This window comes from Balaenoptera musculus, chromosome 4 (genome assembly GCF_009873245.2).
Source record: "Balaenoptera musculus isolate JJ_BM4_2016_0621 chromosome 4, mBalMus1.pri.v3, whole genome shotgun sequence".
NCBI classification, from domain to species: domain Eukaryota; kingdom Metazoa; phylum Chordata; class Mammalia; order Artiodactyla; family Balaenopteridae; genus Balaenoptera; species Balaenoptera musculus.
The window spans coordinates 43,842,568-43,868,901 of NC_045788.1; the positions used below are offsets into that span (position 1 = coordinate 43,842,568).

At 31.8% G+C, this 26,334-nt stretch overlaps 1 protein-coding gene across 1 annotated transcript in view; it reads right to left on the reverse strand.

The window, feature by feature from the left end:
- The window catches only part of SI (sucrase-isomaltase), a 98,121-nt gene that overhangs the window by 49,981 nt on the left and 21,806 nt on the right, over positions 1 to 26,334 (reverse strand). Inside the window, exons 12-20 of the mRNA XM_036850835.1 lie at positions 23,381 to 23,494; positions 18,865 to 18,949; positions 17,804 to 17,921; positions 10,268 to 10,439; positions 7,080 to 7,196; positions 4,739 to 4,893; positions 3,799 to 3,883; positions 2,966 to 3,022; positions 1,939 to 2,063 (exon numbers count right to left, since the gene is read on the reverse strand). Of these exons, the coding sequence (XP_036706730.1) occupies positions 1,939 to 2,063; positions 2,966 to 3,022; positions 3,799 to 3,883; positions 4,739 to 4,893; positions 7,080 to 7,196; positions 10,268 to 10,439; positions 17,804 to 17,921; positions 18,865 to 18,949; positions 23,381 to 23,494 (1,028 nt within the window). The remainder of the gene's footprint in view (positions 1 to 1,938; positions 2,064 to 2,965; positions 3,023 to 3,798; positions 3,884 to 4,738; positions 4,894 to 7,079; positions 7,197 to 10,267; positions 10,440 to 17,803; positions 17,922 to 18,864; positions 18,950 to 23,380; positions 23,495 to 26,334) is intronic.

Here is a 26,334-nt window from a genome sequence, read left to right on the forward strand (position 1 = left end):
TTGGGTGCATATATGATTAAAAATAAATGTATAATAGTGAAATATCCTATAAATAAATCAATTTCAACATAAGGGGCTTGTAGGAGTTCTGCCTTCACATGAGAACACTGATATTAATAAAATTCATGTCTATACTTATTAGTAATTTATCAATGAGAAAAATAATTCATATGCTTAGAAAATAAATGAAAGGAATAAATACAATATGGAGGGCTTCCCAGGTGGCACAGTGGTTAAGAATCCGCCTGCCAATGCAGGGGACACAGTTTCGAGCCCTGGTCTGGGAAGATTCCACATTCCGCGGAGCAACAAAGCCCGTGCACCACAAATACTGAGTCTGCTCTCTAGAGCCTGCTCTCTAGAGCCCGTGAGCCACAACTACTGAGCCCACGTGCCACAACTACTGAAGCCTGTGCTCCTAGAGCCTGTGCTCCAAAACAAGAGAAGCCACTGCAATGAGAAGCCCACGCACCACAATGAAGAGTAGCCCCCGCTCGCTGCAACTAGAGAAAGCCCACGCACAGCAATGAAGACCCAATGCAGCCAAAAATAAATAAATTAATTAAATTAATTAAAAAAAAATACAATATGGAATTTCTTGGGGGCCAAGACACCTTCAAAATTGAAACGGTATAAAAATATTTCAATTCAAACAACAAAATTAAATATATCTTATGATTCCTCAATTCAACACGTATTTGCCACATATACATTAACCCTAAATTGCAGTGTACCAAGGTTACAAAACAATGAAAAGCACTATAAAATAAAATTTTAAATGCTAAGTGGAATCTCTAATAGTCTTACAAATGAAGCTAATTCTATCATGTGAAATGAAACATGATGAATTTTTTTTAGTTATATATTGCTATAGGTTTTTAAACTTAAAATGAGGCTATACAGTCCAGGTAACTACTCTATACAGAATATACTCCTTCCAACACGCACTCATCAAAGTGTATGTTTCTTTTGTTCAATACAGCTCTAGAGTATAACCAATTATTTTGAGAACATAGTCATGAAACAGTTACAATATGAAAGTAATCAATTCTAGAGAACAAAAATAATTAAGTTACTAACACACATCCATTCACTCATTAATTTGTTCCTTCAACAAATATTTAGAGAAAATCAGGAGCCTATTCCATAATAGGCTGACACTACTATTGGTTTGGGGACTAAAGCAGTGAAAAGTCAAGTCCCTACCTTCATGGTTTATAATCTGGGGGAGTAGACACACTACATACAAGAAAAAGTAAAAATATAATTCCAGATATTCTTAATGTTATGAAGAAAATACAGCAGAGTAAGGAATAGATATCTATTGTGGTGTTGTAGAATATGGGGAAATGCATAGATTCAATGTGACACATTCTGTCCATGTACCCAGAATGAATGTTGCAAGATAAAGCACCAGAATTTTCAAGTTTCTGCTTTTTTTCTAAATAGTTCTAAAATTTATTCTTACTGAACGACTTAGTTTATATCTTATTCTTTACTTAACAGAAATATCTACCTCATTTATTAACTTAAAACATTTTAGCTGAAAGAAAAACATTGTAACATTTATGTATTGAAAATCCAAATATGTAACAACTGACACTTTAATCAATTATATAACTTACTTAATATTTCATTTTTTATTAAGAATCAGCAATTAACTTTAATTATACATATTCTTTAGAGAATGTCAGTACATTTTGGCATAGGAAATAAATTTCTAATCTATGCTTATCTTTTAAATCAAGAAGTTTGTAGTAATATACATAATTTGATTCTTCTTTTTATAACCATGATGGTTATATGTAAGAAGTCCTTACGTATATCAAATATCTTCTGCTGAAAAAACTAAATATCAATATTTGATTCTTAATAAAAATGTGAAACATTAAAACTTGAATTATATTTCAGATTTCAGTTAATGCCTTTTCATTTTACCTTGCTGTTGTAGTTACAGCAGGTTGTTGAATGGGGATAATGTAACCTCCTCTAAGATGTAATCCTATTTTGTCTGCTGGAAGATACATATCAACACGTTGTCCTTTCCATGGCCTTTTTGCACCCTAATATTTGGAAGGTAAAAATATTTTTTTCATTATTGTAAAGAATTTAAACCCCATTTTACAAGAATTACACATAGAAATAATTCTTATGAGAAATTTGTGTCATCTTAGTGAATATTAACATGTCATTTTCCTACTTTTAAAGAAAACTCTTTTTCAGTTTACTGATGAAATCTGGGTAAAAATAAGTTTAGTTTCACAAAAAAAATCAACAGAGAGAAATCCATTTCCCTTCTACAATAATTAACAATATTCTTAATTAGCACTATTTTTTATTGTTTTGGTTTAAAGTTAGCCATGTCTCTAGAAAGAATTTTTAAAAAATCATTTCTTATAAAAATAAAGGGTCTGCTTAGCAAACATAAGTGCATTACAAAATACTTTCCTTTAAAATAAATATTCTCAGAAGGTCTTGGTCAATTAAAAAAAAAATAGGTTGTGTGTATGAATCCTGCTACGTTGCCTTTTCAAGATTGAGATGAAAATCTTTCCCAAACATTACAATATACCATATAAAAACAAATGTTTAAGATTAGCTTAATACTCAATTCTTCCGGCCATAAGATGAATATGTAAAATAGGGAAATTATTAAAATAAGTTACTACTCCTTCTTAAAATTACTCTTGACCTTTTATTTCCACAATTTAAAATGGATAACTCTTTACACTAAAGAATATAACTTCATATTAATCACGTGCAACAAAACATATACTTTCTCACGTGCAACAAAATGTACACCCACACAGACTCTTCCACATTATTAAAATTTGGAATTATTATTTTTTATAATAATAACAGAACTACTGAAAAAAAGATATGCTGTGTGTTTGGAGTTAAGTTTCCATGTACAGATGTTGAACAATATGTACTTGTGATCTATTATTATATTAAGGTTACTTACAGTTTCAAAATCATACCAAGTAGCATTAGGGATGTATGCACTCACTGTATCTGCTCCCTAAAATAAACAAGATAATTTATATATAGATATATATATAAATATTTTACTTCAATATGTAATGGAAAGGAATCACATCAAATGTTAAGTTGGATTTTCATAGTGAAGCGAAAAGAAACTTCCTTTGTATTGTTACACTCCAATATTTTCTATATATAGTAATCAAAAGGCTATTTTACTAGCTTTAGATATTATAATGTAAAATATTCCTAAAGCAAAGATGAAATGAATTTAAGTGGCAACTAAAATAATGGATACATGCATTTGTATTGCTGTAATCTACATGGTAATTGTGAGTGTGAACACATTCATTTCTGTATATTTCCATGGCATATAGACTTTTAAATAACAGATAAAAACCATATAGCTCATTCGACTATTTTTCAACATTTTCATATGATCCACTGGTTTTCAAGTTCACCTTTATTTACAATATAGCAAAATTTCAATGTCTATGTCTACCTGAATGAGAATTCCTTGTTATTACTATAAGATTTGATTTGATTTCATAAATAAAGCTTTCCTTTTCAGAAGAATACTAACTTTATACAACTTTTTTCTCCCCAGTACATATTATATATTTGAACAGCATAAATCTACTTAATATATTTATAATTTTTCACAATTTCTTCTACATTTTAGAATTCAATTTAACACTTATCAGGTTGAAGCAGTCTATTGAGTAACATTTATTACCCAGATGTTTTGTAATTTAGTGTGGATTTGATTATACAAAGTTTCCATTAAAATATAAATTTATTAAAATTGTACCCTACCTGTTTCAAGACAGGGGTAATAAGTAATGAGGGGCCCCATAAGAACTGAGTGTCCTCAATCCAGCTATTAGTATCCTCATAAAACCTAAGAACAATGACAATATTTACAATACAAAGATAAAAAATAAGTTTATCCAAATTCTTCATTTGGTTTATCTTTTAAGTTTTTCCCTGGGAATAATTATTGCCTTTAATTTTACTTATTTGATATGTCATTTTGAATCTATGGTTAGTACATCCTTATGGTTCATCTGACACTCAAAAAAAGAAGGTAGAAAGGAAGGGAGAGAGGGGAGAAAAGAGGGAGAGAGGGAGAGAGGAAATTAGTTCATTTGGGACTCAAAAAAATCTATCGTATATGATAAGGCTCCTTTTTATCTGTAATAAACAACTATTCTGTTTAATTCATTTTTCTCCTGTAAGATAGGTTCATAAAGTACCAGAAATATTTCATATTCTACTTTCCTACTTTTACACTTTTTTCTTTATAAACTCCCATTTTGACTTGGATTTGAAAGGATCTTTAGTCATTTCTTGAGGAAAGGCTCTGCCTTGGTCAAGAAGTACAAAGACAAGCACAATTCATTGTTTTGTAACCATACTATACACTATCTATAATTAGATGATTTTTCACAATATATACATGATTATGTTTTCAATATTCTATATTTAATATTGCTTATTGATATAATTTCTCAAATTATTCCACATATCTTTTTCCTTTTAAGTTCTATACAATTCTCACATTTCTAGATTAATCTTGTCTAATTCACCAAATTACTTATATTTACTACTATCATTCCACAGTTAATCAACTTATTTACATAAATGTAAGAAAAAGCAGTAGAAATCTACTTGACATCTTGATTTACCTCTATTAATTTTTCATATGTCTGAATACAATTTGAAAGATACTGAAATTCTTGAACACAGTACTCACTCATGAAGAATTGGCCTTGCTACTGTTTCTCCAAACATATGGGCTTTATAAAATAGAGTATAGAGGAAAGGTAACAAGGTATAGCGAATATTCAAATAGTGCCTTGATGAATTAACCAAAAGAGAATTCGGTCCAAAAAATGCTGGATCCTGATGCTGTGGCATAAATAGAGGAATTGAAATAAGAAAGTTAAAACATGAATGAAAATTAAAATAGAAGCATTGAATGTATTTTTGAAAACCAAAATGTATATATTTAATCTTGTTTGTAAAAAGTTGAGATTACTCCTATTTCATTATCAAAGGATATGAATTTCTAACTTTTATGTTTTCATTTGGATATATATATTAATTAAACTTTATTTTAAAGTGGACATTTCCCTTTTAAATATACATACTTAGAGAAGATGGAAACTATTTTAACAAAGCATTCTTCTCTTCTATTATTTGTGGTAGATTGAATTATTGGCCCCAATTTTCATGCTTCCTTGTATCCTCAACCTTTGCTATGTGACTTTGCACCTACCTCTAGCAGTGGATTGTACTTCCCCACCACTTGGCTTTGTGCTCAGCTATATGACATACTCTGGCCAATGGAGTCTTACTACATGAGACACCTTCAAGTAAGGGCTGGAAATGTGCTTGCCTGAGGACTTGCTGCCTTGTGCCTTGCCATTGCTATTAGAACAATAAGCCCAAATGCTCTGCTAGCCAAGGGATACAGGGAACAGAGCTGCCTGGCCAGCCTATAGGCTTGCAACTTGAAGGATAGCCTCCTTGCTGAGCCCAAGCTAGATTAGCTGACTCTCTCAGCCAAGGTGTAATGATATGAGCAAACCTGCTTAGATTTCCTGCTATGGGTAACAAAATAAACTGAGGGAACCAGCTACTGTTTCCCTAGATTCACCATCATATTTACCCCAAAACCACATTTCCCTTTGGCTGCTCCCAGGAAATCAATGAGCAAGGTGGGACTACTATTCAGGCCCATTCCAGGGAGATACAGGGGTTTCCCAGTGGTCAACTTTGCCTTGAGGACTCCCTACTGGACCATAATTTCCTTAGAACTGGGCTGTAGTATATAACTCTCCCTATCAAACCTTCTTTGCCTTCATCTTCACCTGGTTCAGACCTGAATTGTGATCTGAAGGCTCTCTCCACTTTCTCCTGCTTCCTCTCCTTTATCCACCACAAGTGCTTCACCAATAAATCTCTAACATGTCTAACTGTCTCTTGGCATCTGCTTTTTTGGAGGACAGAAATGAACACAAATTATAATGTAATTCATATCAGGATCTCCCATGAACGCAAATTTCTTGAAGCATCACTTAGGTAGATTAGGAAATGATGAATATCCAATTTATATCTTTTACTTCTGTACTATCATGCTCCCTTCCAGGCTGAGCTCTGAGTGGTTGTCCCTCTTCTCAAAGAGAATTAAGCCCCAGTGTGTGCACAGTGAATAATTTTTAACCAACACGTACTTAATTGACTTAATGCTTTCACCTAATTTCCTCATTCCCTTTGAGAAATATACCTATGAGAGCCCACTGCACGCTGAATGCTCAGTTCAGATGCATGTTTTAAAAATGTTAGTTTTGGGCTTCCCTGGTGGCGCAGTGGTTGAGAATCCGCCTGCCAATGCAGGGGACACGGGTTCGAGCCCCGGTCTGGGAAGATCCCACATGCCGCGGAGCAACTGGGCCCGTGAGCCACAACTACTGAGCCTGCGCGTCTGGAGCCTGTGCTCCGCAACAAGAAAGGCCGCGATAGTGAGAGGCCCGCGCACCGCAATGAAGAGTGGCCCCCAATTGCTGCAACTAGAGAAAGCCCTCGCACAGAAACAAAGACCCAACACAGCCAAAAAAAAAAAAAAGTGTTAGTTTTATTTTTTCCCCACCTGTCATTACAGTTTTACCTATTACAGAAAGACTATGGCCTCAAACTGCTTTGCAAGTATCTTTAATTTCTTGTGTATCTTTAATGAAAGAAAAACTGAAAATCCTTAATAGTATATAGTTTTATGAAAGTTACCTGAACTTATATTGTTAGAATGTAAGAATCCAGACTCAAAAAGCTTTGTCCTTAACTTAAAATATTGTGATTTAACACATGTGTATATGCTTTAGGATTAAATAAAATTTTTATGCTATGACTATGTCTCATGATTTCCTTATTTGATTATATTTATATATACAAAATATTTATAGACCTTGAGAAGAGGACTTCCAACTCTTCTTTATGAATTATACTACAAACTTTCAGACCAGATCTTCTATAGATATAAATTTAAGTTTAAAATTATGTTTTATTTTGAAATATGGAGAACAAGAGGCATTTACCTCATATCCATCAGCATTATGGTTTCTGGAAAATGGATAAAAAGCCCCAAGTTGCATCCACCTTCTGCAAAGCTCTTCTGTGGTCTCAGCCACAAATCCACAGATATCTGCTCCAACCTAAATAACATACATATCTATTATTTACAGTGTAAGGATTCTCAGATTTGCCCAGAGCATCACATTTTATGCCTCAGCTGATTAATTTGCACTAACAGTGTTTTTGTTTTACTGTCTTCATATACTCTTCCTTGGCCAAGTTTATTTTCCATTTTTGCCACATTACTTGCCACTAATTGAATGTATAAAGCTAAAATTGTATTATTAAAATGTGTTGCTTCTTAATCGAAAACTCACCACCTATGATTTGACTTTTCCTATTTATATTACTATATTACTATAATATATTAATATTATTACTATTAATATAGTATATATTATATTATTATAATATGTTAATATCAGTAATAGTAATATATTACTATATTATTCCTATTATAATATATTATAATATAGGAGTAAAATAGTATAAAAAAAATTGCCAGACATGTGCTCATATATAATTGCATTCCTCATCCTTCAAGGACCCTCCAGAGGAAAAAAAACCCAAAAACTATTATCCTTAACTTACTATCAATATTTACCATTTACAAGCATTTCTTTATTTTTCTAAATAGTATATATGTATCTATAAACAATATATAATATTGTTTTGCATGCTTATTAACTTTGTATAGATGGCATGTTGTATGCATTATACATTTCACTTTTTTCTCAGAGTGTTACTTTTGTGAGATTCAATTATGTTAATATGGCTGTAGTTCTCTATTGTATGGGATCCCATCACTATAAAATATGCTTCTATGAAGGGTCTATATAGGTTTCCTTGTGAATATGTAAAATGTAGTCTTATTCTGTTTTTTATATATATATATATATATATATAGGATTATTTTCCTGATTTATTGGAAATGTACATTGTTTAATCAAAACTGGTTGTTACCATTTATAAGCACAGTCACAGTACATAAAAGCTGCCATTGCTCCATTTTCTTGCCAATTTCTGATATTTTCAGACTTTTAATTTTTATCACCTATATATATTAAATGTACCTTACCAAAGTTTTTACTTGCATTTCTCTGATTACTAAGAAAGTTGAGAATTTTTTTCATATTTTTATTGAATCCATATGGATTTCTCTTTCTATAGAATTGCTTGTATATATCCTTTGCTAATTTTTCTATTGTTTTTACCTTCTACAGATTTATAGTAGGTTCTTCAAATTAAATACTAATCATTTGTTGGTTATATGAATTGAAAATATAATTTTCCAGTAGTAGAAACATTTTATTTCTAACTTTTTAAAACAGACTTTTGATGAACGGAATTTTTCATTTTGTTGTAACCAAATTAATGTACCTTTATTATTTGTGCCTTCTGTGTTCTGTTTATGAAATTCTTCTCTTTACCTAATGTCATAAAGTTACCCACTTATATTTTCTTCTAAGATGTTTAAAGTTTAATTTTCACACATCGATTGGGTATGAGGTGAGACAGAGAGCCATTTTATTTTATTTTTTAAATGGATAATCAATTGTCCATATGAATGGATGATACTTTCCTCACTGATCTACAGTGGTAGTGCTACCATTAAACAAATTTCCATTAACATATGGGCTCATGTCCTATTTTGCAATATTAATCTATTTGAATATTCACAGTTAAGTATCATTGTGTTATATTATTATTTTATCTGGTAAGGCAAATACTTGTGCTGTTTTCTACTTCTTTAAATTGTATTGTCTTCCATATGAAGTTTAGAATAATCTTTTATATTCTTCAAATTCCCTGTATAGTTTAAATTGGAATATCACTGAATTTGGATAATAGTTTGGGGAGAATGCATATTTCTAGTATATTGAGACTTCTTTTCCATGAAAATGGTATATCTTTAATTTACTAAGTTATTAAAATTTCTCTCAAAAAGTCCTACACTTAGTTTGAATATTTACTCCTGGTTATTGTTTATTAATTAGTTGCTATACTGTATAACACCTTACCTTGAAATACATCTTAACATTGCTTATTTTTTTCTTCTTTTTTTGCACAAAACTTGCCGTGTATTGGTCTATTTTATTCAAACTTTCAGAGTCACCTTTGTACTTTGTTAACTTTTCTCTAGAGACATTGCTTTCATTGCATTCATTTCTTCTCTTATTTTCATTACCTACATCTTTAGGTTTATTGTTTTTCTTTTTCCATTTTCTTAATTCATGCCCTTCATTAATTAATATTCAACCCTTCTTTGTTTATAATCTAAGCATTTAAGGTCAAAATTTTTCTTCTAAATAGCAATTTAGCTGATATCCCAGAGTTCTGATATGAAGTACAATTGTTAGCTTTCAGTTTTAAGGTTTTCCTCTCTCATTTCCATTCAGTTTATTTTGGTGAATCATTTGGTAATGTGTTTTTTTACTTTCCAAATTCAAGATAGTATGTATGTGTGTGTGTTAGCTTTTTTTTGTTGGTTTGTTTTTGGTTTTCATTTGGTTCAATGAATATGAAAGAATAAATGATCAACTATAATTTTTTAAATGTTTTACATTTATTTTGTTATGTAATGACACTCTTTAGTGTTGAATATCAACATTACATAGTTCTTTTTTTTGCTTGATATGGAGACTTACCAGATTTCTTATGTTTAGAAATGCATATAAAAATTTTCTCTGCTTTAAAAATTTGAAAATTTTCTCCACCATTATTTTTTATCTTTTAAATAGAGGAAAGAGCTTTATTCTTTTTAACCTAAACTGACAGTCTAGTATTTTAAATATATCTAGACTTTTGATATTTACTTTTATTACAATCCCAAATTTGGATTTTTCCCTACCATTTTCTCTGGTGCTTTATATTTATTATATAAGCTTTTCTATGCTTTGTTTATACTGACATTTGTTTCATGAATTAGTTTGATTTGATTGCATTTTCTTCATTCTATTTTTCCATTCTAATGGCTTGAGTGTTATAGACATCATCCACAATCTTATTTTCCTCAAAAATTCCCTAGGAATAAAGACTGAAATTTTCTGTCACATACCTTTAATCATTTTACTGAAAATCAATGATGATAATGTTACAAAATTAACTGTAATTACACTGTTTATAAATAACATGGTATAACTCCACTTACCAAAGGTATTCCAAACAAACCAAACTCCAGCATTCCTGTAATAGACCATTCCATTTGTTCCCAGGAAGCAGTATTGTCTCCTAACCAATGTGCAGCATAGCTTCCAGATCCAGCAAATGTTGACCGGGACAGAATAAAGCTTCTTTTATTAGGAAAAACTTTTTGTACAGCTCTAAAAACAAAATCAAATTAATAAATAACATTTACTTTAAAATAATATTGATTTTATAAATTCTAAAATCTTAATTTCAATGCATGTATTACAGCTCCTAGAGCCAAGCCATAATATTTGCAACTATTTTATCAATATTTTATATTAATTTTGTATTTAGCTATAAATATTTACTTAGTTAAATACATTCTGATCAAACACAGAGAAAAGAAATCTTCTAGAAAAGATTTAAACTTTGAATAATATTCTTTACCAAATTAAACATGTGCTTTTTATATCCACTCAATATTTGTTTTTGAAATGTAGGATTTAAACCCATTGAAATCTCTTTACAATACAAAATATAGTAATCTGAACTTGAACGCAATACACATTTTTGCGGTTCAGTGATGTTAATTATACCTTAATATCTGCATTTTCAAATATTATCAAGCAATGTTGAAATAAAACTAATATACTTGAGAGGCATTGTATTTTGTTTTTTGAAGTTCATCATCCACAAATATTGGCATTATTCATCTCACCACTATTGGTACCTGAATGTTGTTGACAAATTTTTTCCATAATTGGAAAATAATCAGAAAAAAGATACAAAAGTTTAATTCAGTATCTAAAGTTATCCAGACTACCATAGTAAAAATATAATAGTATTCTCATGTGCTTTTTCTATATTACTTATATATGAACTATAGTGCTCTTTTTTCTTTCTAGAATTTATTTACTTATACTCCATGACATATAATGCTCTCTTAAGTAAACAAACACTATGAAGATACTGTATAAAATTTTGATATCATGGTATGATCTGGGACCATATATGGTTTTGAATTAAAACTTGAATACAGTTAATTACGAGAAAATTTTAAATTTATAGACACAGAATCTTGTTTTTATTAACTATAGCATTATAGGTCCTTATACCATGCTTGGAAAATAGTAGACAATCAATATATGATTGTCCCCTTCCTTTGTTTTGTATCATGTTCCTTTTTTATATACAAGCAACACATTCCATTAGAGAATTACTTGAGATAATTACGTGAGATAATACATAGAAAGCTATATATTAATTGAAACTCGTCATTTTTTTTTTGGTTTTATTTATTTATTTATTTTTAACATTTTTATTGGAGTATAATTGCTTTACAATGGTGTGTTAGTTTCCGCTGTATAACAAAGTGAATCAACTATATGTATACATATATCACCATATCACCTCCCTCTTGCCTCTCACTCATACCCCCCCATCCCACACCTCCAGGTGGTCACAAAGCACCAAGCTGATCTCCCTGTGCTGTGCAGCTGCTTCCCACTAGCTATCTATTTTACATTTGGTAGTGTATATATGTCAATGCCACTCTCTCACTTCATCCCAGCTTACCCTTCCCCCTCCCTGTGTCCTCAAGTCCATTCTCTACGTCTGTGTCTTTATTCCTGTCCTGCCCCTAGGGTCTTCAGAACCATTTTTTTCTTCTTAGATTCCATATATATGTGTTAGAATATGGTACTTGTTTTTCTCCTTCTGACTTACTTCACTCTGTATGACAGACTCTAGGTCTACCTACCTCACTACAAATAACTCAAGTTCATTTCTTTTTATGGCTGAGTAATATTCCGTTGTATATATGTGCCACATCTTCTTTATCCATTCATCTGTCAATGGACACTCAAGTTGCTTCCATGTCCTGGCTATTGTAAATAGAGCTGCAATGAACATTTTGGAACATGACTCTTTTTGAATTCTGGTTTTCTCAGGATATATGCAGAGTAGAGGGATTGCTGGGTCGTATGGTAGTTCTATTTCTAGTTTTTGAAGGAACCTCCATACTGTTCTCCATAGTGGTTGTATAAATTTACATTCCCACCAACAGTGCAAGAGTGTTCCCTTTTCTCCACACCCTCTCCAGCATTTATTGTTTGTAGATTTTTTGATGATGGCCACTCTGGTCGGTGTGAGGTGATACCTCACTGCAGTTTTGATTTGCATTTCTCTAATGATAAGTGATGTTAAGCATCCTTGCATGTGTTTGTTGGCAATCTGTATATCTTTTTCTGGAGAAATGTCTATTTAGGTCTTCTGCCCATTTTTGGATTGGGTGGTTTGTTTTTTTAATATTGAGCTTCACGAGCTGCTTGTAAATTTTGGAGATTAATCCTTTGTCAGTTGCTTCATTTGCAAATATTTTCTCCCATTCTGAGGGTTTTCTTTTCATCTTGTTCATGGTTTCCTTTGCTGTGCAAAAGTTTTAAGTTTCATTAGGTCCCACTTGTTTATTTTTGTTTTTATTTCCATTTCTCCAGGAGGTGGGTCAAAAAGGATCTCGCTATGATTTACGTCATAGAGTCTTCTGCCTATGTTTTCCTGTAAGAGTTTTATACTGTCTGACCTTACATTTAGGTCTTTAATCTATTTTGAGTTTATTTTTGTGTATGGTGTTAGGGAGTGTTCTAATTTCATTCTTTTACCTGTAGGTGTTCAGTTTTCCCAGCACCACTTATTGAAGAGGCTGTCTTTTCTCCAACATATATTCTTGCCTCCTTTATCAAAAATAAGGTGACCATATGTGTGTGGGTTTATCTCTGGGCTTTCCATCCTGTTCCATTGATGTACATTTCTGTTTTCGTGCCAGTACCATACTGTCTTGATAACTGTACCTTTGTAATATAGTCTGAAGTCCAGGAGCCTGATTCCTCCAGCTCCGTTTTTCTTTCTCAAGATTGCTTTGGCTCTTCAGGGTCTTTTGTTTTTCCATACAAATTGTGAATTTTTTGTTCTAGTTCTGTGAAAAAATGCCATTGGTAGTTTGATAAGAATTGTAGTCAATCCATAGATTGCCTTGGGTAGTGTAGTCATTTTCACAATGTTGATTCTTCCAACCCAAGAACATGGTATATCTCTCCATCAGTTTGTATCATCTTTAGTATCTTTCATCAGTGTCTTATAGTTTTCTGCATACAGGTCTTTTGTCTCCCTAGGTAGGTTTATTCCTAGGTATTTTATTCTTTTTGTTGCAATGGTAAATGGGAGTGTTTCCTTAATTTCTCTTTCAGATTTTTCATCATTAATGTATAGGAATGCAAGAGATTTCTGTGCATTAATTTTGTATCCTGCTACTTTACCAAATTGATTGATTAACTCTAGTAGTTTTCTGGTAGCCTCCTTAGCATTCTCTATGTATAATATCATGTCATCTGCAAACAGTGACAGCTTTACTTCTTCTTTTCTGATTTGGATTCCTTTTATTTCTTTTTCTTCTCTGTTTGCTGTAGGTAAAACTTCCAAAACTGTGTTGAATAATAGTGGTGAGTGTGGAAAACCTTGCCTTGTTCCTGATCTTAGAGGAAATGGTTTCAATTTTTCACCATTGAGAACGATGTTGGCTGTGGGTTTGTCGTATATGGCCTTTATTATGTTGAGGTAGGTTCCCTCTATGCCTACTTTCTGGAGGGTTTTTATCATAAGTGGGTTTTGAATTTTGTCAAAAGTTTTTCTGCATCTACTGAAATGATCATATGGTTTTTCTCCTTCAATTTGTTAATATGGTTTATCACATTGATTGATTTGCGTATATTGAAGAATCCTTGCTTTCCTGGGATAAACCTCACTTGATCATGGTGTCTGATCCTTTTAATGTGTTCTTGGATTCTGTTTGCTAGTATTTTTTGATGAGTTTTGCATCTATGTTCATCAGTGATATTGGTCTGTAGTTTTCTTTCTTCGTGACATCTTTGTCTACTTTTGGTGTCAGGGTGATGGTGGCCTCATAGAATGAGTTTGGGAGTGTTCCTCCCTCTGCTATATTTTGGAAGAGTTTGTGAAGGATAGGTGTTAGCTCTTCTCTATAATTTTTATAGAATTCGCTTGTGAAGCCATCTTGTTCTGGGCTTTTGTTTGTTGGAAGATTTTTAATCACAGTCTCAATTTCAGTGCTTGTGATTGGTCTGTTTATATTTTTTATTTCTTCCTGGTTCAGTCTTCGAAGATTGTGCTTTTCTAAGAATTTGTCCATTTCTTCCAGGTTGCCCATTTTATTGGCATATAGTTGCTTGTAGTAATCTCTCATGATCCTTCATATTTCTGCAGTGTCAGTGTTACTTTTTCATTTCTAATTCTATTGATTTGAGTTTTTTTCTATTTTTCTTGATGACTCTGGCTAATGGTTTATCAATTTTGTTTATCTTCTCAAAGAACCAGCTTTTAGTTCTATTGATCTTTGCTATCTTTCCTTATTTCATTTTCATTTATTTCTGATCTAATCTTTATGATCTCTTTCCTTCTGCCAACTTTGCAGGCTTTTTTGTTGTTGTTGTTGTTGTTGTTCTTTCCCTAATTGTTTTAGGTGTAATGTTAGGTTGTTTATTTGAGATATTTCTTCATTCTTGAGGTAGTTTTCTCTTGCTACAAACTTCCCTGTTAGAACTGCTTTTGGTACACCCCATAGGTTTTGGGTCATCATGTTTTCATTGTCATTTGTTTCTTGGTATTTTCTGATTTCGTCTTTGATTTCTTCAGTGATCTTTTGGTTATTAAGTAGTGTATTGTTTCACTTCCATGTGTTTTTTTTTTTTTTTTTTACAGTTTTTGTCATCTAATTGATATCTAATCTGTAGCACTGTGGTCGGAAAAGATACTTGATATGATTTCAATTTTCTTAAATTTACCAAGGCTTGATTTGTGACCCAAGATATAATCTATCCTGGAAAACGTTCCATGAGCACTTGAGAAGAAAATGTATTCTGTTGTTTTTTGGATGGAATGTCCTATAAATATCAATTAAGTCCATCTTGTTTAATGTATCATTTAAAGCTTGTGTTTCCTTATTTATTTTCATTTTGGATGATCTGTCCTTTGGTGAAAATGGAGTTTTAAAGTCCCCAATTATGATTGTGTTACTGTCGATTTCCCTTTTTATGGTTGTTAGTATTTGCCTTATGTATTGAGGTGCTCCTATGTTGGGTGCATAAATATTTACAATTGTTATATCTTCTTCTTGGATTGATCCCTTGATCATTATGTTGTGACATTCTCTGCCCCTTGTAATAGTCTTTATTTTAAAATCTATTTTGTCTGATATGAGAATTGCTACTCCAGCTTTCTTTTGATTTCCATTTGCATGGAATATCTTTTTCCATCCCCTCACTTTCAGTCTGTATGTGCCCCTGGGTCTGAACTCTGTCTCTTGTAGACAGCATATATACGGTTCTTGTTTTTGTATCCATTCAGCCAGTCTATGTCTTTCGGTTGGAGCATTTCGTCCATTTACTTTAAAGGTAATTATTGATATGTATGTTCCTATTACCATTTTCTTAATTGTTTGGGGTTTATTTTTGTAGATCTTTTCTTTATCTTGTGTTTCCTGCCTAGAGATGTTCCTTTAGCATTTGTTGTAAAGCTGGTTTTGTGGTGCTGAATTCTCTTAACTTTTGCTTGTCTGTAAAGGTTTTAATTTCTCTGTCGAATCTGAATGAGATCTTTGCTGGTTGGAGTAATCTTGGTTGTAGGTTTTTCCCTTTCATCACTTTATATGTTCTGCCACTCCCTTCTAGTTGCAGTGTTTCTGCTGAAAGATCAGCTGTTAACCTTATGGGGATTCCCTTGTGTGTTATTTGTTTTTTTCCCTTGCCGCTTTTAATATATTTTCTTTATATTTAATTTTTGATAGTTTGATGAATATGTGTCTTGGCATGTTTGTCCTTGGATTTATACTGTATGGGACTCTGCATTTCATAGACTTGATTGACTATTTCCTTTCCCATGTTAGGGAAGTTTTCAACTATAATCTTTCAAATATTTTCTCAGTCCCTTTCTTTTTCTCTTCTTCTTTTGGGACCCCTATGATTCGAATGTTGGTGCATTTTATGTTGTCCCAGAGGTCTCTGTGACTGTCCTCAATTATTTTCATTATTTTTTCTTTATTATGCTCTGCAGTAGTTATTTCCACTATTTTATTTTTCAGGTCACTTATCTGTTCCTCTGCCTGTTATTCTGCTATTCATTCCTTCCAGAGAATTTTTAATTTCATTTATTGTGTTGTTCATCATTGTTTGTTTGCTCTTCTGTTCTTCTAGGTCCTTGTTTCTTGTATTTTCTCCATTCTATTTCCAGGATTTTGGATCATCTTTACTATGATTACTCTGAATTCTTTTTCAGGTAGACTGCCTATTTCCTCTTCATTTGTTTGGTCTGGTGGGGTTTTGCCTTGCTCCTTCATCTGCTGTGTGTTTCACTGTCTTCTCATTTTGCTTAACTTACTATGTTTGGGGTCTCCTTTTCGCAGGCTGCAGGTTCGTAGTTCCTGTTGTTTTTGGTGTCTGCTCCCAGTGGCTAAGTTTGGTTCATTGGGTTGTGTAGGCTTCCTGCTGGAGGGCACTAGTGCCTGTGTTCTGGTGGATGAGGCTGGTACTTGTCTTTCTGGTGGGCAGGACCACATCCGGTGGTGTGTTTTGGGGTGTCTGTGACCTTATTATGATTTTAGGCAGCCTCTCTGCTAATGGCTGGGTTTGTGTTCCTGTCTTGCTAGTTGTTCGGCATGGGTTGTCCAGCACTGAAACTTGCTGGTCGTTGAGTGTAGCTGGGTCTTAGCGTTGAGATGGAGATCTCTGGGAGAGCTCTCACCATTTGATATTATGTGGGGCTGGGAGGTCTCTGGTGGTCCAGTGTCCTGAGCTAAGCTCTCTCACCTCAGAGGCTCAAGCGTGACACCAGGCTGGAGCACCAAAATCCTGGTCTTCAACTTGCTGAGCCATCCTAGAGATTTTGGACTTGCCAGCCTCCATAACTGTATGAGCCAAGTCTAGACACTAGATCAGCAGGCACCTTGATCGTGGATTTCCCAGTCTCAAGAACTTTTTCTTTTCCTTTGTGCTTAAGTCTAGTTTCACTTGTTCACAGGGGGCTCAATGCTGAGGCCTCACACCTGGCCCTTCAGACCAGAGTTCTTCCTATGAAACAACTGTGCTGACAGCTCAGCTTAGGGTCCCATGTGCAGAAGCCTGAAACTCTTGTTTTTTAAAAGTAAAGACTTGTTGTAGAAGCACCATTCTCTCAGGCCAATTGTGAATTTCATGCTTAGAGCACATATTCAAAGATACCAAACTGAATCAAAATTTGGAAGGAAAATTTCAATTTATGAATTAAAAAAGAATCACAGTTTTATTCATATATCATGTAGTTCTTGATAACTAAGTTTCAAATTTGTGAATATTAGTAAGAGAGGCGATGCTTTTAATGCCCTAATTTTTCACCATGAAAATATTATCTTTCTTTGCTTTCCTACTCTTGTTATTATCCACTATATGTAAATTACCAAATATGTTTCTAGACAATAAATATTAAAGGGCTTTCTGAGTGAAATTGCACTTACTTCTCTGTGGCTATAGCCATACTGTATCCATAGAGGCTGTGAACATCATACTGTTTCCCCCAGTGTTGCACAGCATCCATGCAAATTGTTTTGGAATACAGGATTTTGTCAAGAATATCTTAGAAAAAAATATAAGAAATAATTTCTTAAGAAATATTTTGCCATTTTAAACTTTATAATCCTTACATGATGTGCTATGTAATACCATATTTAGTTAAAAAGTAATGAAAGACAACAATTTATGCTAAGTTCCAGTTGGGTCTTCACCCTTTACTCTTACTGATTAACAATTACATTTGCACATACAATAATGAATACCCTGTTTCCTAACTTCAGTAATAAATAAATCCATGGAGAAAATAGACTTTAACATGCTTATAGAAATATATATATATATTTATTATAAATCATATAACTATAGACCCATTTGAAAGCTTTATAATTTATTTAAATATAACCTAATTCCACACATGTAGACTTGTTACACAATAACAAATCATTTAAATCTCTGCTTTTCTGTTTTCATTGTGCTTTAATTTGCAGGTTTATATTGTACTGTGATAATATTGTCATCTTTCTTCAGATGTCCTTATAATAATCTACTCCCCTCAGAACACTTCTTTTTCTTTGGTGAATTTTTTTTTTACCAATTTTAATGATGAAAACATGCTTTTTGGAATAAGTGAGATGTAACTATTCACATCAGGTACATCTAATAACTGCAGAGACTTAAACCAAAGTGCTCAAGGAAAAAAATTGATCACTTAAATTATAATTTCAAACAAATTTTGTTTCTTTTCATTAATCATTTAATCATGGGCAGTTCATCAGAGGTAAAGACAAATCAATATTCTACACCAAAATTTAAAAACACACTCCTTCTCTTAGACATAAATATTTTGGCCAGAAATAAAACAAAAAAATAAACCAAATACCACAGTTATTTGAGGGTCTCAAAATTATATCAAAGTTTGTGATTTAGAAATATATGCTACAATTTACCAGTAAATAAAGATAATTATTCTCGATTAATGGTAAGGAGATAGTTAAATGAAATTTACCAGGAGTAAAAGCTGGGTAATTCAGTTTGTTGTCACTGCATCCTTTCTTTGAACCATGAATAAAGCTGGAAACTTCATTCATGTCCTGAATGGATATAAAATAAATAACAGCAGATTTTAAGTAATTCTAAATCATATAAGCAGAAACTCTCTACTTGTTTGTAAATATTTTATCTAGGGCAACCATGATGTTCCTCTGCTCCTAGAAGACATATATAAGCTACCAACCTACAAACAAACTTGCTTAACTATTCTCACTACTTGATTCCAAAATACTTCCAGCATGAACAAGTCATTATAGTGAGAAAAATAATATTATTTGTTTTTTCATAAATGTATATACCAGATAACAGAGGTATCTTAGGTGGGATTAAAGGATTTTAAACAACCAAAATGTATGTGATTTACCTAGCTTTAATTATACATATAAAGCATTAATTATATTACATTACATTAAAAGTATTAAGCAACTGTCTTTTCTAAATAGTTGTATCAGTCTTCTCACTGTGAGCCTATCATTGTACATATTTCCAGCACATTCATTTATTCAACATAGTTTATTAATTTCAGCTGGCATTTATCTAGTTTCTATGATGTGCCTTGCTAGCAGCTAGGCACAACACTTTTTGCCTAGCCCACAACTCCTACACTTTCATGAGAGGATGAAAGTGAAAAAAGTCAAACAGCATTTTAGTATTCTAATGAAAATGGTTATGAGCTTATTGAATCCTTGGAAGAGTCTCAGGGAATCCTAGTGCTCCTGGGCCACATTATAAGAACCAGTGACCTAAACATCTCTTGGAGTCAGAGTTGTGGGGTATTGCATTTATGGATTTTCTGGCCTTGAAAACTGAAGCCCTAGTATTGTCTTGCTGTTTACTAGTTCTAGTCCATAACCAGTTAAGTAAAACCTTTGGACTAAAAAAGATTATTCATATAAAATCATATATTACACTACACATGCTCAAGAAATGTGTATGTCTTTCGCCATCTCTGTTAATGGCACCAAAGAATTTTTGAGCCTTATTTCCCACATCTCTATAATACGTTCTCTCTGCTCTCACAAAGGCGTCACACTCATTCAAGTCCCTCGTTAATTTTGTTTTCCTCAGAAGTATATTCTCTTTATCACTCTTCCCTTCTCCCATCAAAATGATGCCCAGATGGAATTAATGTGAGAAATGAAGGCTGCTCAAGGGAGAAAAGAATAAATTCCTCATTGAGAAACAGACTTTTGTTTTCTTAATAGCCACAAAGGACAATTACGTAGTTATTCTAAAGTACACATTGGGGTTATTTTACTAAAATTACCTGATATATTATATTCAATTTTGTTGTCCTATGTCCAGCAAAATTAATACAAAGAGATACTATAGTTGTACATCCAATAATTTTAGATGAACCTAAGTATTTTTTCTTCATGAATTTACCAACTGAATTAAATTCAAAAACAGCTTCAACTACTGAAACTCATAAATGGAACTGAGTTGCATTATTTTAAATTTTAAGAGTCTTTTTCTAAACCATTTTATTACCTCTTGTATATAATATTCACCAAGGAAGTGCAAGGACAAAACATTTAACTCTGAAATTAACGTTATTCTATTTGAACTAAGTATTTGCAAGCTTGAAATAAAATTCACAAGCTCTTATAGCACTCACTCAAAATAGACTTTATTTTATATAATTTAAGAATAAAAGAATTTAATAAATGTAATATAATAATAAAATAACTTAAAACTTAATCACTTTTACATGATTTTAACCATATTTAAAACAAATAAAGCATTTAATATTTGATTATTTTTTATTAAAATGTCTATTTGACAAGATTATATTATTAATAGGTTAAACTTACTAGTCATAATTTAATAGAATTTATTTGTATCTCTTTTAATGCATTTTGTAATTTTGCTTCTTTCAAAATTCTGAAAATATTTTTCTCTAACCTATTCAAGGATTTAAGTGGTGTTACGTTTATTTAATGTCATGTGAAAGTGAATTTGATTAGTATTGTCAATATTACAGCCAGTAGATGCAAGCATTGTAAGTCATGAGACAAAGGACTCAGTGGATTGATAGTAATAAGTACTCCTACAGTATCATTAAAATCATCTCAAGTCTAGTAATGACCATTTCTAGGAATTGTCAATACCATTTTTAGGGGTGTTTCCTTAAAATCCATTGAAAACTGTATAAAAATCTGGTGGCATTTCATAACTTCACTTTTAAACTAAATCTAAATAAAAATAACCCTATTTTCAAAGAAATTTTTAAATAACTGATTTTTTTCTAAGAATCCTATAAAATGTACAGATAATATATCCAATTAAGCCCCCAGTTATTTGGATATATGAATGTGTTTGGATATATCTTCTCAATGAACTTTAAGTTTCCCAAAACTATATATTAAATTATTAGACTTCTTTATGGAAGAATTCTGCTTGTTAGATTTTAAAGAATAAAATCATAGTAACAACATGATCACAAAAATATGCTTATTTTTTCAGAGAAATGGAAATGTTCTTTGAATTTTAAAAATACTAATGTTTTAATTTTGAAATCACAGCATTAGTTTTAATTATACCAAAGACAGTAGGCTCTTATTTTTCGAATATTAGGAGATTATCTTAAGAATGATACAAAAAAAGAGAATTCAACCATAATGTGTGTTTATATGCAAAAATCTATTTTTCAATTACAATTAAGTTCATATCATTTCCCAAAATTATTGTAATATTTAAACTTAAAATTTAAAAGCATTAGCATTGAATCTAAATTAAAAATCTAGAAAATTATAAAACTAAAAATTTGACATGAAAATAAAATATCATCAGTTAAATAACGCTGCTTTACTATATATTCATTCTGTCAGAGAAAATAATCTGAAGAAAGAAAAAGAATTTGAGAAACAACCTAGCAGTAGGGTTTGGCAATTATTCAGGTAAGAGCTAGAAGCAGAATATTCACTGCTTATACATAGCATATATTAATTCAGTGATATTTAGTGAGCTTTGAAATCATACTGCTTATCATAAGCATTAGTCAAAATGCTTCTGTATTAGTATCATAACTACTCTGTTTTTCTCAGATGCCCCTCTTCTTCCCATCCCTCCCTCTCTTTGGAGATGAATCATGTATTTCAGTCTTCAATGGATATAGGAAATGAAGTATATTCTCTATATATAGCACAGTCAGATTCTTTTTCACTATTCCTAAATGTCATTTATACTTGTAACTCTGCTCTAATGGATTCAAATTTTTCCTATACAAGAAAAAGAAAGAAAGAAAAGAAAGAAAAGTAAAGGAAAGAAGGAAAGAACGTACTTTTAATTTAAATTAAATAATATAATTGAAATTGGAGCTAAAATTAAAAACAAAATGCAAGAGCAGATTGCAATGTTTTTTGTTATTTCTACCAGCAGCTAGGTCTCATCACTGCAATCTCACTAATTTTGTGTCAAATAACAAAGCCTCTCCATCTTCATTCTATTACCTTCATAGGAATTCTGACGGTTATGCTAACCTTCTACTCAACTCCACGTTTTCATGATGATGCAAAATAAACACTTGTAATTGATTGAATAAATAAATAAATAAATAATTTAAATGACTGAATTAATAATGAGAACTTTAGGAAAGTAGAGATACTGTGATCTAAACAATCAAAAAATTTAACTATTCCCAGATATCCATTATCTCTCCTTCCAAAATTCCGTACAGTTGTAATACCTTTGAAAAACATCCCTCATGTTCTTTCTGTGCTCAAGATTATTAGATATATTTTTCTGAAATATAGAATTCTGGGATCACCAAGTAGTTTCATTCCCCAAATATTGTTACAGTTTCCTTAACAAAAGACACTAAATCATTGACTATCATCAGTATTATTCTAAATTATAAACCTACCAGCAGGCATCAATAGCTACAGATATAAAACTTCATCCAAAGAAACTTTTAAACATTAGTGTTTTCCTTTAATAACTTTACCAGTAATCTAGGATATTATTTGTTTGTTGTTGTTGTTTATCTTGAGATAAAACACTTAACCTATTGCCAATTTTGATTTGTTCCACTTAATAACTTACTAAAAAGAAAGTTTCTAAAGGCTGAGGGCTTATTTAAGTCCATGTTGCTGCAATTGCTTGACTACTGCAGACTTTAGTAAAAGTTTTTGAAGTTACACTACTATAGGCTAATCTCCAAATTTTGTTAACTCTTTTCAACATAAATTATTAGTCATAAAGGTACAACACCTTAGTGACAGAAATGAACTTTATCCTATAAAGTATATTACTGGATAAGAAAAATCTCAATTTACAGTTTTTAGTTTGTATTCTTTTTCTGACCCATGAACATGACAGGTATGATATTTATACATTCTAGAAAAATATAAGAACATTATTTTTATGTTCAATATGTTATAAAATATTTTTTGTCAACTTAATAATCATTTTTATGGAAAAATAATTCTATGCTCATTGTCCAAAATCAAAAGTCTAAAGTAACTACTTACAATCCAAAGTCCATCATAATTCACTTGTTGATGGAAAATACTGCATTCATTTGCCCACCATTCTATGCAGTTTGGATTAGTGAAATCAGGGTATACTGTTAATCCTGGCCATACCTGGAAGAATAGATCATTCACATATATACATAAATAAAAGGAAACATAAATAAATGAAAATTCAAAAATTAATGAAAAATCAAACTGAGTGAAGAAGAAGAGTAAAAAATTATTGAAGTTATGACACTGTACTTCTTTACGTATATGTGATCCATTCACCATCTATGTTTACAATAATCTCAGGTCTACTTTAAAGTTCATTTAAGGGAAAGTACTGATAGTTAAAGTAAAGAGAGAGCGAGAACATGAAGCACTTAAGTTGGGAAAAATATAAGAATACGGGATGCAGCTGCTATTTTGACTTCATTAATTTATTTTTTAGCATTTAGTGGGTTAAGTTAAAAAACAAATAAACAAAAACTATATAATATATTCATTGTCTGATAAAAGAAATTACATTAGTTCATTTCCAAAGACATTTGTTTCTAAGAAATTCAAGCAAAAGAATTCGTTGTGTATTTATTTTTATTTAACAACTGTGAATATAACTCTTACTGTGTGCTGGGGACTGTTCCAAGTGCTTTTAATTATTAATTCATTAAATCTTCATTAGACCTTTAGGAGATAGGTACTAATTTTATCATCACTTTACAGCTGAGGTAAGTAGTATAATTAAACCCATTTTAAAGATGGGAGAAGTGATGAACAGAGAAGTTTTTCAAGGTCACACCGCTACTAAGTGGTACAGAAGGAATTCAAATCTAGGCAATCTCATATCTGATTCCACACTATTAAACACTACATGTACTATGCTACCTCTTTATGATTTATGCTTCTTCAAATTATTTTACTTACTATTTAAAATAATGACATTCAAAAAGAGGAATTCAATTTCAGATGTATTGGGATAAATAATATTGTTTTATATCCAAATTATGCATACTGGCTATCTGATCTGTCCATATTCAATAGAACAGGTCATAACGAAATGTATTCTGTGAGATATTAATGGACATTACAGGGAGGAATATTGGGTTTTGTTTCCTGATGGAGCTCATAATTATTTGAAGAAAACTTTCAGTAGTAATTTTAACTTTGATGAATGTGATAGAAAGTGATGGTCAAGATATTCTTTATTACTGTAAATAATGCTGTAATAAAATGTTTTTATAAATTGATTTTGTCCTGTTTTATTTCCTTTGATTAAATTACAGAAGTGGAATTATCAAGTCAATGTATCTAGAATCACATTTTTTTTTGTTTCTTTCTTTTTATTCAAACAGAAAGTCACAAAAATTATAATCATCCTCATCAGTTCACTCAGTCCCATGTAATTAATTTTTTTTATCTTGATCTTTTGTTAGCACTTTTATGAATTCATCAGTTTTCCATTAGAGTTCTGAAAATGCTTATTCATTCAGTTCAGCAGCATAGTCAGTTACCAGAAACCTGTACTTGTCAGAGTCTTTTCCATGAATTCCTTGAAGACGAAACCCTTTTATAGGAACACTTTTGCAAAAGCAACAGAGTACACACAGAACTGTCTCTAAATGACAAAAGACTTAACAATGACCACGGTTAAAGATTTGAAGAAAGTTCATAATAATGCAATTGACAAGGAAATTTAGTTACTTCTGAGATATACATTTTAAGGTAATAACTAGAATTATGACTTATAACATTATACTAGAACATATAAGATTTTTAGGAATTTCATGTAATGGCTGAAACATTTATATTAACATATTTCCATACAAATAACCCAAAGAAAGTTTAGTATTCGTTTTTTTTTCTTTTTTTTGAATTTTATTTATTTTTTTATACAGAAGGTTCTTATTAGTCATCAATTTTATACACATCAGTGTATACATGTCAATCTCAATTGCCCAATTCAGCACACCACCATCCCCACACTCCCGCGGCTTTCCCCCCTTGGTGTCCATACGTTTGTTCTCTACATCTGTGTCTCAACTTCTGCCTTGCAAACCAGTTCATCTGCACCATTTTTCTAGGTTCCACATACATGCATTAATATACGATATTTGTTTTTCTCTTTCTGACTTACTTCACTCTGTATGACAGACTCTAACTCCATCCACCTCATTACAAATACCTCCATTTCATTTCTTTTTATGGCTGAGTAATATTCCATTATATATATGTGCCACATCTTCTTTATCCATTCATCTGTCGATGGACATTTAGGTTGCTTCCAGGTCCTGGCTATTGTAAATAGAGCTGCAATGAACATTGTGGTACATGACACTTTTTGACCTATGGTTTTCTCAGGGTATATGCCCAGTAGTGGGATTGCTGGGTCGTATGGTAGTTCTATTTGTAGTTTTTTAAGGAACCTCCATACTGTTCTCCATAGTGGCTGTATCAATTTACATTCCCACCAACAGTGCAAGAGTGTTCCCTTTCCTCCACACCCTCTCCAGCATTTATTGTTTCTAGATTTTTTGATGATGGCCATTCTGACTGGTGTGAGATGATATCTCATTGTAGTTTTGATTTGCATTTCTCTAATGATTAATGATGTTGAGCATTCTTTCATGTGTCTGTAGGCCATCTGTATATCTTCTTTGGAGAAATGTCTATTTAGGTCTTCTGCCCATTTTTGGATTGGGTTGTTTGTTTTTTTAATATTGAGCTGCATGAGCTGTTTATATATTTTGGAGAGTAATCCTTTGTCTCTTGATTCATTTACAAATATTATCTCCCATTCTGAAGGTTGTCTTTTCATCTTGTTTATGGTTTCCTTTGCTGGGCAAAAGCTTTTAAGTTCAATTAGGTCCCATTTGATTATTTTTGTTTTTATTTCCATTACTTCAGGAGGTGGATCAAAAAAGATCTTGCTGTGATTTATGTCAAAGAGGGTTCTTCCTATGTTTTCCTCT